Below are 13,864 nucleotides of genomic sequence, written 5' to 3'. Positions count from 1 at the left end.
TGACAGGTGTGACCATAACAACCAGACCTTTTGTGTTTTTTAGGGAGTGTCAAGACACGCTGACCATGACTGTCCTCCGAATCATGCATGTGAGTCTGCTGGTGACCACTGAATGTGGGGGCTGAGTTGGACTGGTTGGACCAATTAACCTACCAGTCATGTTTTTTGTACTTTGGGAGAAAGGTGGAGGACCTGGAGAGAATCCACGAATGCACTAGGAGAACATGCGATCGCCATGCAGAAAGAGCAGCCCTAAATGTTACACTGACGGAAAAAAATGCAGCTTGCCCTCATTTCCTAGTGTTTGGGTATAAAATATTAATGGACACAAAAATCTTTGCAGGAGAATAAAACACTCTTACTGCACAGTTCAGTGGAACTCCCTGTAAAACATTTTCTTGTGTTTGCAGGTGCTATCATCCTGACAGTTTCATAGAAAGGTTTTATACTGCTTCCTTCCGTCCTTCCTTCCTTCATTCTTTGCAGACAATAGTTCTTATTTTATCGACACTGATGCAAAATGTTGTATAAAAATGACACCATGGAGCTGCCTTAGTTAACTGTAACTGTGTTGTTTAACATGGTCTGTTTCTCCACTTGTTTATCATTTTTAATTGATTTTATTCATGTCTAAGCCGTTGAAAGCTCTTGGATTCCTGAACAATTTTTGTCTTCAATATTTACCTCCCCAAACAGGATTTAAAATAGAGCCGAGGATCAATATCCAGGAGAGATTTGTGTCTTGTTGCACTTCTGAGTAAATTAACCAGCATAGTGTGTTTCTAGTACAGCCTGTGCAATTCAGTGTCTCTATCCACATGGGATTCTGAAATGCTGCAGTCAGCAGAAACATTAATCAGGCTCTTTCTGCATCTGAGCTTGAGGTGTACAATCCACTCACCCAGCACACAGCACTTTATCAGTGTTGGATATGACGGTAGGCTAAACCCACAGGAATTTCCCCACAACGAGATCTACCTTGAAAAGGACGAAGCTCTTCGCAGCTCATTTGTTTGCTGCCTGAACGTGCATCTCACTCTGCGTCTGTGAAACTGAGGTGTGTGTTTGCATTGAGATTGATTTGATTGGATAATGGTGAATGAATGGCTGCTGCTCAGAGAGTCTCATGAGGAGTTTTTGCTGACGGAAACACTTTATCAAGTGATTCGTATCTCACTTCTCCTTTCAAGAAATCATTACTGAGATTTAAGGAATCTCTGTAGATCAAGTTTTATGAATGTGTTTTCATCCCAGGGCCCAAAGTCGTCGTTCATCACGCCTGAAAAGAGGGCCAAGCTCAGGTCCAACCCTGTCAAAGTCCACTTTGCAGAGGAGGTGGAGGTCAATGGACAGTCTGAGGTAGGTTTTAGTTACCTCAGACATAAAAATGAGGGGGATTAATCTTTTCATGTGTGATTTGTACCAGATACAGGGGAAGACAGTCAAAAGATAAAAATAGTAATCGGTTAGACTTTTGTTCATTTTTAGAGTTACAGAGGTGTTGTCTTCCAATCAGCTTGATTCATCTCAGGAGTCTTTATTTTTGGACATACAGTTTGTTTGTGTGAGTTGTTGTCACTGTAAACATGAAACTCCCTTGATCCCAAACAGACTTGCAATGCAGACACAGGGGATCCACACACAGTTTCATAAACACTTCAAGATTTTCATCTGCTTTTTAAATGAGACCAACTTCAACAGTACCAAGCAAAGAGATCATTTTCAGATTTTACTATACAAATAGCTTTTGATGCTGATTTATATCTGTCAGTATAATTTTATGTATGCAGTTTTTTTTTCTCTATTTCCTCTATTCTTGCTGGTCCACATCTTTGTTGTGGATTTAAAAGCAGCTGCAGAAGGAAAATGGCAGAAATTGGAGTGTCCATTAGTACAGTCAGAGGAAATGTGGATCGATACCTAAAGCACTCTTCAGTCCTAATTTCTGCGATTACAGGACATGTTTAGATTGAAAGGGAAAAAGTAGAGGGACATTCAGGGGAGACGAAGCAAGAGAGAAAGCAGAGCAGAAGAGGCTGGAGATGGGAGGGATCTAAACTCGACTGCTCTACGTTTGAACTTAAAACATGCCTGCATCAATGTTTCATAGCATCACATTGTCAGTGGAGGAAAAACACTTTCCAAAATCATAGGAGAACAGGGATGACTCACTGCAGAGAACAAGCAGGGCAGACAGAAACAGGCCAGTGTAATGCACAGCAATTCTTTGCAAGAAAAGCCAAAGAGCAAATGTTCTGTTTTATTACACCATGACATGTAAACAACGTTTTGTTTTTAATGATGCAGATTAAGAATCTTTCCAAATTTAAACTAAATCATAAACACGTCACAAAAACTTCAACAGTTCTATCTTGCCTTGCAACATTTTGCTATGGAAGTATTCATACCTTGTTTCTTCATTATTTCCTGTTTCATCTTTGAAAACACAATGTCTATGTTGAATTATAGTGGTGGTACAGTTACGCTGTGGGATTCCTTTCATTTAATCACAACAGGGAAGCTGATTGTTGGGAAGTTCAGGACAGTACTTGAGGAAAACCTGTCAGAGGGTGTGAAAACATTTGAAACTAAAAGATTAGTAAGGAGGCCTGGCTTGCAGTTTGACACAAGGCATTTAGAAGTCTTTGCAAATATGAGCTCTATGAAGTGAAAAACTGAACTTTATGCAAAGCACAGAGCTGTGGCAAAACAACTATCACTGCATATCACCCAAAATGAGCAGGTCTTATATGAAATATGTAACTGGCAATATTATGCTTTAAGTCCAGACCTCATGCATGCCACAAAGACCTCATGCATAAATTGATGCACTTTATGCATCAATTTGTGTTGATCTGTCACAAACAGCAGAAACATCATAAAATGCATTAAGGTTTATAATTGTAATGCTGTAAAAAGATTCAAGATGTGTTACTTTATACATCTTCATGCTAGCATGTCCTGACCCTGCTCAACCTTTTTTGTCAAACGCTTTCGCTGATCTCTGATGTTCTTGTTTGTTCACAGGGGAACTCGCTACTCTTCCTGCCCAATGTTTTGAAGGTGTATCTGGAGAACGGGCAGACAAAGGCTTTCAAGTTTGAGACCAGCACAACCGCCAAGGTATTTTGACATGACTATCTACAATCTTAAAGCCTGACACGAGATGGTTACGACTGTGATTCATTGTACAGTCCACATGTGCGACTGGTGCACAGAGGGATTTTTGTGAAAATAATCTGCAGCTTCAAAGAAAAACATGTCAAAACAACATCTAAGTAAACATTATTTCTCTCTCAAGATGGCCCTTTTGTTTCTCCACTGTAGGATATTGTGATGACACTAAAGGAAAAACTTTCACTGAACCGAATTGAACACTTTTCCTTGGTGCTCGAACAGCAGCACAACAGCAGCAAGCTGCTGCTGCTACATGAAGAGGAGAGGATACATCAGGTATTAACACACCTTGGGAAACCTTTTATGCTTTCATCTGCTTGTGCAAATATATGTCTGATATGATGTATGCATGCATGTGCTCAGGTGGTCCAGAAGAAGGAAGTCCATAACTACAGGTGTTTGTTCCGTGTTTGTTTCATGCCCAAAGATTTCAAGACGCTGTTGCAGGAGGATCCCAATGCCTTCGAGTATCTTTACCTTCAGGTGCAGCTCCTAGGGAAATAAATGATGCTTGAATATATGTGTGTGTGTGCATGTGTGTGTGTGTTTTTTGTTAAAGTCTATATTTTTTGGAAGCGATTACTATTCATATACCTATGTAAAATGTAAAGAAAAACTGAACTAAACATAACTAAACTAATATGTTAATTCTGATAAAATCATGGAACTCATTTCAGATGCAAACATAAATTCTACCAATTCAGTTATGTCCATAAGATTAGTAAAATAGTAACTCCTTCTTTCTGGAGAAAGATTGCTGAAGGACTTATTGAATTAGTGAGGATGTGTGATATTTTCTGAAGTGCTATGATTAACTTAGCTGACAAATTTCAATCTAATGTGGAATAAAAGCTCAACTTCATCAGAAGAAAATACAACCTACACTATTGTACTGTTTTTATGATGAGATACATAAAATTGAAAAGCTGCTGCAAAACCATACAATAATATTCCTTTAAAAAAAATTTCAAGTTAATTTGCCAAATCAGATTTTCATCAATTGTGTCGTTCCGTCTTTAAGGGGGTGAACGATGTGCTGCAGGAACGCTACGCCGTTGAAATGCGGTGTAATACCGCCTTGAGACTTGCTGCGCTGCACATTCAGGAGAGGCTGGTGAGCTGCGGACTGTCCCCCAAAGCCAACCTGAAGATGATCACGTAAGCCATGCATCAGAGTCAAAGACACATTTTATGATAAATATGATGCAACCTTAAGCTATTTAGGATATTTCCTCTTCAGTAGATATGCAAACAAGTTTCTGCAGTTTTGTGTATTTATGTTTATAAGACGCAAAGCTGCCTAGCAGACGAAAATCAATGATCCCAATAAAAACTAATCTTACAGCTTTTTAAGGGTATCAGAAAACATTCGCTCATTTAGCAGATGCTTTCATCTGCTCGGAACCGTCATTCAGGTTTTAGCGCAGGAGGATGTTCTGACATCGGCAGAAGAATAAAATTGATTGAAAAGTGTAAGAATGAAAGGTGAGGAATGCAGAAAGGAGGTGCTCCGTGCTCTGACAGTGTTTGGTATTTTGTTTCATTATATGGCAAAATGTGGAAGAAGAATCCGAAGTCAGACTGGTTTGAATGAGAGATGTCAGTTCCTGACAGAGAATCAGGATCATATTTTGGTCTTGCAAACAATCTCAGGTCTTATTTTATTCCTGGAGTACTGAAGCACTATTGATTACACTTTGATTTAAGTTTATTTTCAGTTTAAGCTGAAAGCTGTAATCCAATGCCCAGTACACAAATTTATATCTTTTGATTTTTACAACAACAAATTAAATATTTTTATTATGTTAAACCAACATAGAAAGTGTGAGTTTCTACCTCTCTTTATTAGAAGCTTCCACATAGCATGATGCTGCCACCACAAAATGTATTGATGGTAATGCAGAGCACAGTTTTTTGCGCACAGATCAAAAAGTTCAGTTTTGGTGTCATCTGGCAAGATTGCTTTCTTCCACGTTTGCAGCGCCCTGGTTGGATTGTGGCCAACTGCAAAAAGAGTGTGTTGCATCTTTGTTTAAAAATTACTTTGGATGCATAATTGTCTGTTGATAAATTTTTCCAAATATATTAATTGAGTTAGCCTTTGGTTATAGTGGATTTTATTAGGGAAAACATTACAGGTTGTGTTCTAGGGGACAATAACACTTTTGAAAATCTGTTCACGTCATTGATAGAGATACTGGATGTTTGTATCATACAGTTGCTTTCTAATGAAAGCAGATGTGAAGTTGTTTTTTTCTGTGTTTGCTCCAGGAAGACTTGGGGCATAGAAAATTTTGTGTCGTCCACGTTACTGAGGAACATGCGAGAAAAAGATCTGAGGAAGGCGATCGGCTTTCACATGAAGAAAACCCAGTCCCAGCATGATCCCAAACAAAAGAGCCTGTCAGTAGATCAAGCACGACTCAACTATCTAGAGGAGCTGAGTGATCTCAAGTCCTTTGGGGGAAAGTCCTTTGGTGCCACATTGATGGTAGGCTTTTTCCATCTAAATAAAAAAGGAAGAAAGTAAAATAGACTAGTAAGATTTTTTTAATTAGTTTGTTGTTTTTATTTTTCAAATAAAATGTTCTTAGCTGTGCTGTTTTCTTTTCTCTTTCTGATCTCCACCGGGCTTCTAGCTTCAAGACAGGGAGTCAATGGTGAGCCTGCTGGTTGGCGCGCGTTTCGGGGTGAGTCAGGTGGTCAACCACAAGCTGAGTATCATGACGACCCTTACAGAGTTCAACAGCATCACTCGCGTCGAGCTGCTACCGGAATCGGACAAAGTCAGCCTCGTCAAGATTTACCTGCAGGACATCAAGGCAAGTCCCTGGAGGACTGAACACACCAACTTGTTCATGATGTGCATGATTAAAGGGCATTTTTATCCAGTTGTCTTCAGGCATGTAGCTTTTTCTGTCTTTGTAATTGAGACTGAAAAAAAGAACATAAACACTAAGATTTAATTGAATGTATTCACTTTAATGCATTAAATAATGGCTTCTCATAAAGAAAGTAGTGACAGTGACATCAGTAGCTCAAACTTACAATTTAAGTTTATAAGTAGAAGATTGATAATGTCAGCTCATCCAGTGAGAAAGAGGAGCTTTTTTAAATCTAATCCATGTTTTGATTTTCTTTCTCATAGCCCATCACATTATTATTGGAGGCTGGTGCAGCAAAAGATATGTCTTGCCTCATAGCAGGCTACTGCCGTGTGTTTATTGACCCTAACCTCAACGTTTTCCCCTGGATAGATGACAAGAAACACAGAGTTTCTGCTGAGGAAGGTACAAAAGCAAAAAACAATTTAACAAGATTTCATTTTTAAACCCTTCTGTGTTTTCCTCAAGATCCACATTTAAAGTTCACGTTTTTACAAGTTAGGCAATCTGACCGTATCTGACATTTAAACATTTAAATTTCTTCTGACGTTTTAGAAAGGTACTGCTGCTGATTATAAAACCAATCAACTACAGACTTCAGTCTGTTTGTTGGGTTTTAATGTACTAATTCAACAGAGAAGTTTATGTTTCTGATGTGGAAAACAAGGAATGGAATCAATATGTTCATACTGTGATTAAATTATAAATAGTTACTGTGTTCACTCATTGTAAGACTTCTGCTGGAGATTTTGATTTTGTAGTTATTGAGGTGCATAATAGTAAAGGTGATCAACTTTTCAAATTTGTAGTTGGGTAGAAAATGAAAATAGTGTATCTTTTTATTTCCACCTCACAATATCCACGTTTTTTTTGTTGGTGATTACAATAATGTTGGTGATTGTAATTCTGCTCTGTTGTAGCATCGAATGTCAGAAACAAAACTTGTCACATGTTGTGACTGACTACTGCTTTCATATGGGTTTACAGGTTATGTGTCAAGACGTGCAAGTGACTCAGAGGATTCTTCAGGCTTGGATATGGAGCCGCTGTACGGCGTGGCGTCTCAAGATGACAAACCCCGCCCTCGTGTTAGATCCCTGTCAGACTCTGAAGGAAGAAAGAGGAAGGACAGGGACCGGATGAGAAGCAAAGACTGCAGAGACAAGAGAGATGCACCTGTGGAGAATAAAAAACCAAAACAAGAAAAATATCTTGATACTCCAAGAGAGTCAGCTTCATTAGGAGACGGTAAAGAGGGAAAGAATGAGGACACATTGAGCAGAAAGAGGCCTGGTGCAAAAATACAGATTCAAATAACTGCCAACGATTCAGGGGGTCGTAAAATAAGCCCTGGAACTGTAGAGGAAGAGCAGCCATCTGTATCAGAAGCATCAGACTCATGTCATACCGATTCTCGCGTCCTCACCAGTCCCTCAAGTGACTCTCTTGATGCTCTGGAGGAAGACGATTTAATTTCATGTACCTCCTCTTCTGTCCAGACTCAAGCTCTCTCACAAGCTCATGTCTGTGTCCACTCCCCTTTTCAGCTTCACCTCCACTCTGACAGACATGTTCAGCCTCACCTCCTCGCTCCTCCACCACTACACTCGCATCCCCTCATTCACCTCACAGTTGTCAGCTGCGCCGGAGAATCAGGAGACAGAGGAGACTGCAGGAGATCTGGGGATGGAGCCGATCCCAAACTTGCGTCCACCCCATCCCAGAGCCCCAAAGGTCAAAAACGTTCAGGGGAACTCTGCTCAGCAGACAGCTCGCTGTGTTTCGCTGAGCTCTCCCGTCTCGCAGATCTCCTGCCGAGCCCTCCTGAGGCTAGCGAGGATGATGACGTCGAAGATGACGAGCTGAGGCGGAAGGGAAAGTTACAGAGCAATATAAGTGTGACACTGAGAAACGCAGATGAAGGTGGAAGTGTTGGCGAGCATCCTCTCGCCGCTTCTCTATCATCCCCGTCATCCCACAAAGACTTTGTTTTTAATTTTGACCAGAGCGATGCTCGCTGCTACTACAACCTATGCTCCAACATCACCCCTGACAGCGCTCGCAGTCTTCCAGGTCCTCAGGATCCTAACATCCATAAGGATGAAGCGAAGGCTAATGGATCTGAGCTGATTCCCATCCTCCAGCCGCCCCCTGGATTCGGGGACAGCAGCTCAGACGAGGAGTTCTTTGATGCAAGAGATCGCTTCACCTCACCTGAAGATCCCACAGCAGGTGCTGTCCGAAGAGGTGATTTATCTTTGGTCAAAAATCTATTGACATGTCCTTGCTGCCATCTGCTGGCTGTAGAATTTAGTACACAAATGGATTGAGTAATAAGTTGCAAAGCAAGATTTTCTTGCACACATTTAATCACAAATGAAAATGTTTTTTATCACCTTTGTACTTTTTTTATTTCTTGCAGGCAGTCAAACAGAAATGAAGCTGGACAACCTGAGCATTCTCAGCCTTAGTGATATAAGAGTCTCTGTAATGGACACAGAAATGGACAGACAGGAAGACCAAGAGGAAAGAGAAAGCAAAGAGTCAACATTTCTCCTCCGGAAGAAGTCCAAAAAGCGACGCTCCTTCATGGAAACAAATTACACTTCCAGAGTTACGTATCCAGAAATTGATGTTGAGTCAGAGTCCAATTTAAACTCTTACAGGTTTCTTACAAACATTCTGACAGGTCCAAATGATAACCCAATACTAACTTTAGATCCAGAACCCTCGGGGCAAACCCAAAATCCCAGCCCCACCATCTCCTCTCTCACTCATTCTGAAGGAGAGCCAGCTCAGCTCGAGTCCAAGCCCATCCTGTCAAAGCTTTGCTCACATGACCCAGGCTTTCTCTCTGTGTCTGAAAAGAACAGGAATCTAAACCCCGCCTCCAGAACCAGGAAGCAGGAAATGGAGATGGAACCAGATGCAATGGAATCCAAATCAGTGACAGATTTGGTAAAGGTGGTTCCTCCTACTATCACCGTCGTCCGCTGCCGGGTTGATCCAGATGGAAAAGAGAGCGCAGATCGGAGAGGTGACGGAAAGGAGGAAGGGGAAGATCGGGAAGAGATTGGTGAGAAAACAGAAGAAGCGGAGAAGGAAAATCCAGTGGGTTTGACAGGAAATGGACTACTTTCTAGTCATACATTTTTGCCCGATACAATCGAGGAGCACGGAAAAGAAGAAAAGAAAGAGAATGGTTTTGACTTATCATCCAGTTTAAAGAGACCCCTTGTGGGTGCAGAAATACCAGAGGGTGCAATCATAATGCCTAATAGTTTTACAGAAGTGAATGAAAGGTTGGTCACTGCACATATAAACAAACATGTTGATAAGAATTTCCTTTCACTGACTTCACCACCTCCTCCTCCACCATCACCGCTTCCCCCTCAAACACCTCCTGCACTTAAACCAGAACCAGAGCTTTTGATGAAAGAGGCAGAAATCTCCAAAAACATACCAACAATTAATCCTATTGCGGTAGCTCCCAAACAACAGAGTAATAACTACAGTGGCTCTGCTAAATTTATAAAACAGGCTTTAATAAGTGTTAATGATAAAGAACTCATTCATGAATCTACAGAAAGCTCTAATTCAGACAACGTTTTTGACGATGATGATGATGTAGATGCTAGTAATTCCCTTAGTTACACTTCAGGTAAGAAACCGAAAGACAGGACTGCAAGTGCAAACAGCTGCCTTGGTGATTACTTAACCAAGGGAACTACAGATGAAACACACATCAGTTTAGACCTTGAACTCCAAAATAGGGACCATTCTGTCAATGCTGATCACATTCTCACTTTAAGGTCAATTAGGGCAAAACTGGGAGCTGCAACAAGCATCATATCCTCTCTTAACTCAGGAACTGCACTGAAAAACACAGTTACACCAAAACCAAAAAGTGACTCCAGCTTGATGAGTAGTGGACCTGCAGAGAGTCCTGGCATTGTGATGGCAAAAACTGCCACACTGAATGATCTCTCCAAAGAGCTTCCGCCCCCATCTCATTTTATCTTACAGACTTGTTCACCGAGCATCATGGGCCGCTTATCTGCATCAACGCTAAGAGGAAAGATTCAAAACTTGCCCCTTTATCTATCACGCTCCCAAGAAAGTCTTACTCAAGCAGGGGTTGGGAGTTCTGCGCCGAGTCCAGCTGGGGAAGCAAGTAGTGACGATACATGTACCACCGACAATGTTCCCGACGTCACACAAACCCTTGACTTAGAGACAGGCAGAGCACCTGAGTCAGTCGAATCAGATGATTCTGATGCAACGCTGACTGGGTCTGAATTGGATGGGGAGTTTTTTGTAGAAACAGCAAAGAGATCTCCTCTGACATCTGAGAAAGAAGAAGTTAGTTGTCAGCTGCCTGTACAGACTGAGCCCAAACAGCATCATCAAACTCTTTGTTCCAGACCCAACGACAACACACCAGGACCCATAACAGAGCCTCCTGCATCCATAACAAGCCTATTCCAAAGAAATACTTCTGTGCTTAACACCAACACTCCTGGACCTGTTACAGATGCCCCAGAACTAAACATAAAAGTCAACAGTCTACAGGAAGACATCCCAGGTTACAAAGGGAGCAGTCAGTCTCCAATAGTGGTGACCACTCACAATCTGAATGGACCACAACTTGCTTTTCATGGTCAATCTCAAAAAGCAAGGACAAGCAGTGACAGACCTTTGATGGGTCTTTGTAGTCCCTTGGAACAGACTCCAGACCCTTCAAAAGTGTCTTCTGCTGGTTGCAGAGTGTTCACCATCTGTGAGGATTTGTCTCAGACAAGTACTCCAGCTGACCTGGTTGCCACTACGTCCCTGAAATCGGAGTTTGGTTGCAGTTCTATACTTGCATCTGGGTGTGAGTCGGTAGCAGAGGGGGTCCAGGTGCCCCTGGATGCCTGTGGCTGTCCAGCATCATATACAAACTGCTTCGGTGGAGAAGATAGCTTTGATGATGAGCTTACAGTCTATGAGTTCTCCTGCCGTTCTCAAAACAGTGGCATTTCTCAAACTCCCAGAGCAGGTCTTCATCTGATTACATCTCCTCCTGTTCCCTCCTTTATCTCTGCCTCCTCCACCCTCTCCCCATCTTTTCCTCAAACCATCCTTTTCTCCTCCTCTTCCACCTCTGAGCTCAGCCCTCTTCTCTCACCCCACTCAGACACCTCGGAATCCTACTTGTCTGAAACCCACAAGGACACTCTCACTCGTCTGGGTCAGCAGCACTACCCAGAACCTCCTAAAGGCTTCCAACTTCTTCGCAGAGATGTTGATAAGCTTTTATCAATTTTGGAAGGCAGCGGTGGCTCTGATCGTTCTGTGGCAGGGCTTGGAGGTCGGCACGCGAGGGACACGTGCCCGGCACACTTCACAGAGAACAGACGGGTTCTCCAGTTAGAAGCTCGGCGGCTCATGTCTAGTTGCCAGAAGGTAGCAGGGACTGGCCAGAACCCAGAGGAAATGCTCCGGTTTTTGGCTGACAGTTTCCGAACCTTGGTGGATCTGGCCACCATCTGCCTCTGGTTCTCTGGTTGTGAAAGGTGCGATCGGAGAAACGCAGAGGCAGTCGCAGGCCTGGCAGATGTTGCCCGCTCATTCAGGGACTTCTGCTTGGCGGCGGAGCGGGCAAGCAGCAAACGCAGCTGTCAAGACCTGAGCACCAAGCTGCTGGCCAAACAGTGCACAGCACTTACCGCCTCCGTCTTCTGCCTCACCCAGCTGTTTCGTACCCTCACCGCACTGTGAGAGAACAACCTCAGATTTGGTGTCGTTGTCCAGCCCAAGAGCTGCTCTAGACTTTTATCAGCTGGAACAATCAACACGACAGAGCAAAGTTTGATGCAGTTAACAGTGATCATGTGTAGAGGTGCATGTGATGACGTTGTTTATGCTGCACAAGTTTTGCTGTCCACAAACGGTGGATTTATTTAGGAGCTGATATACTTGAATGTATTCTTGATCTAGCAAGTGTATTATTTATTTACTTATTTATTGAAAGGGTTGCTGCTGTGTGTCTGAGGAAGCGTAGAATGCCAGTGGCAGAAGCAATGTTTACAAACTGCATTGTCAGCAGGAGAAACACTGTGTGTAAGTCCCATCACACACAGTAAATGGTTTTGATTTACTCGTTCGCAGGCCTTTAGTTTACTCAGCGCTCTACATTAGTATAACTTGGTGATCTTGAGATCTGTGGTTTACTTATTCTTGCATGCAGTGCCTTGCAAAAGTTTTTTTTCTTTTTACATCTTTGCCACACCCGATTGCAAACTTCTTTTTTTTTTTTGTCCCTTTAGATTTTCTGTGACCAACACAAAAGACGATGCATAGCTTTACTTTGTGATAATGTATCACTTAAAGTTAAAACATATTTTAAGTTTGGAGTTATAAAAAGTGTGGACAAAGTTAAAGAAGAGCAAATACTTTTGCAAGGTGCTGCATATTTACATAACCCCGTCCATCTGGGAGGATCTTTTTTGAATGTTACTGTTTACAAAACCTAAAGTTATGCGATTCGAGGAATCGAACCGGAAGTTGTTTGCTGTTTTTATACATAGCAGAGGAATGCCGGCGTATGTGCATTACATGATCAGTTTGAATGAGCTGCATTCAGTTCGGTGCAAATTTGCACGAACCTTTGGTATTATTTATGAAAAGTTAAATACAATGAACAGCTTTTGTCTTTGTTTATCCAACTTCCTCTTTTTGCACCTGTAGTTGAGACTTAACCTTCCTATGCATTTATTTTTCTTGGTACAGACACTAACTTTCAAACACGTTTCTCCAAATATTGTCAATAATATATATATATATATATTTTTTTTTTTTTTTTTTTATTTATAGTTGTGTGGATTTTAAGAGTCATGAGTTGCATACCTCGTTTTCAAGACAATGAAAACCTGCACAACTGTGTTTGAGCTCGGCACACAGTCAGAAACACCTGTTCGTACTTACCTGTCCTTTACACCAAGTGCTTTCTTACTGCGGTTGACAGCAACGAGCAAGAGTCCAGTCACAGCAGAATCTGGCCACAGATATCCTATCTGAGCATAACCCCAGGTTACAGGGATGATCATTGACTGATTGAGCTTCTCTCAGCTTTTCGTATGTTTTGTGGGCAGTTCACTGAAATCTTCTCACCAGTCCAGTCTATTTTGAGATCCAGTCATCAGAATTCATCAAATTCCAATTACATCTAGCACAAAACCTTGTACTACACCGTCTTACTTAAAGTTTATTAACCTTGATAAGCATTTTCACTTGGAATGTTTCTTAAAATTGAACGCCTTGAATTACACGAGACTTGCATGTGCACTGGAGAAATATTAATCAGGAGTACTTCTACCACTTCGGTGCTGGGAAGACCAGTTATGGCAGTCAGTGTTTCTGTTTATTATAAAAACAACCAAGGCTTTACTTACTGACATGTACTGTTGCATTTGGTTGCAGAATAATATATTTTACTGAACTTGATTTCTACTTTGCCTCAGAAATAGAACCAACTCTCTTTTTATTATGGCCACAAAGTGAAGCTTAAAGGAGTTCATCTGTCCTCACAAAGCATGCTCATATACAATACAGTGTTTAATCAGGGATTTAATCTGTGAATGACTGAATTGTGATCTCTGCTTCTTGCTTTGTAATGCTCAACTTCCACTATTAAAAATTATTTTATGAAATTGCATTTTTGAATGAGCTCTTTAATGGTTTTGGGGTCAGCACACAAGGCAGTTTTGTGTTTTTTAATGTTTTGTTTTGACGAGGAGAGTTTGCATTACTTAGCAATT

The 13,864-nt window shown here is 41.5% G+C and overlaps 1 protein-coding gene across 1 annotated transcript in view; it reads left to right on the top strand.

Moving 5' to 3' along the window:
• Positions 1-13,759, top strand: part of LOC129367352 (FERM and PDZ domain-containing protein 1) — a 32,199-nt gene extending 18,440 nt beyond the window's left edge. Inside the window, exons 6-16 of the mRNA XM_055041724.1 lie at positions 44-89; positions 1,255-1,359; positions 3,028-3,123; positions 3,328-3,453; positions 3,541-3,660; positions 4,199-4,335; positions 5,449-5,668; positions 5,817-5,999; positions 6,326-6,467; positions 7,050-8,309; positions 8,485-13,759. Coding sequence (XP_054897699.1) covers positions 44-89; positions 1,255-1,359; positions 3,028-3,123; positions 3,328-3,453; positions 3,541-3,660; positions 4,199-4,335; positions 5,449-5,668; positions 5,817-5,999; positions 6,326-6,467; positions 7,050-8,309; positions 8,485-11,825 — 5,776 coding nt within the window. The 3' untranslated portion in view covers positions 11,826-13,759. The remainder of the gene's footprint in view (positions 1-43; positions 90-1,254; positions 1,360-3,027; positions 3,124-3,327; positions 3,454-3,540; positions 3,661-4,198; positions 4,336-5,448; positions 5,669-5,816; positions 6,000-6,325; positions 6,468-7,049; positions 8,310-8,484) is intronic.
• The last annotated feature ends 105 nt before the right edge of the window (positions 13,760-13,864 follow it).

The sequence above is a fragment of the Poeciliopsis prolifica genome, unplaced genomic scaffold (assembly GCF_027474105.1).
Source record: "Poeciliopsis prolifica strain line A6 unplaced genomic scaffold, Auburn_PproV2 SCAFFOLD016, whole genome shotgun sequence".
In the NCBI taxonomy this organism is placed as follows: domain Eukaryota; kingdom Metazoa; phylum Chordata; class Actinopteri; order Cyprinodontiformes; family Poeciliidae; genus Poeciliopsis; species Poeciliopsis prolifica.
This window is presented reverse-complemented; position numbering and strand designations above follow the sequence as displayed.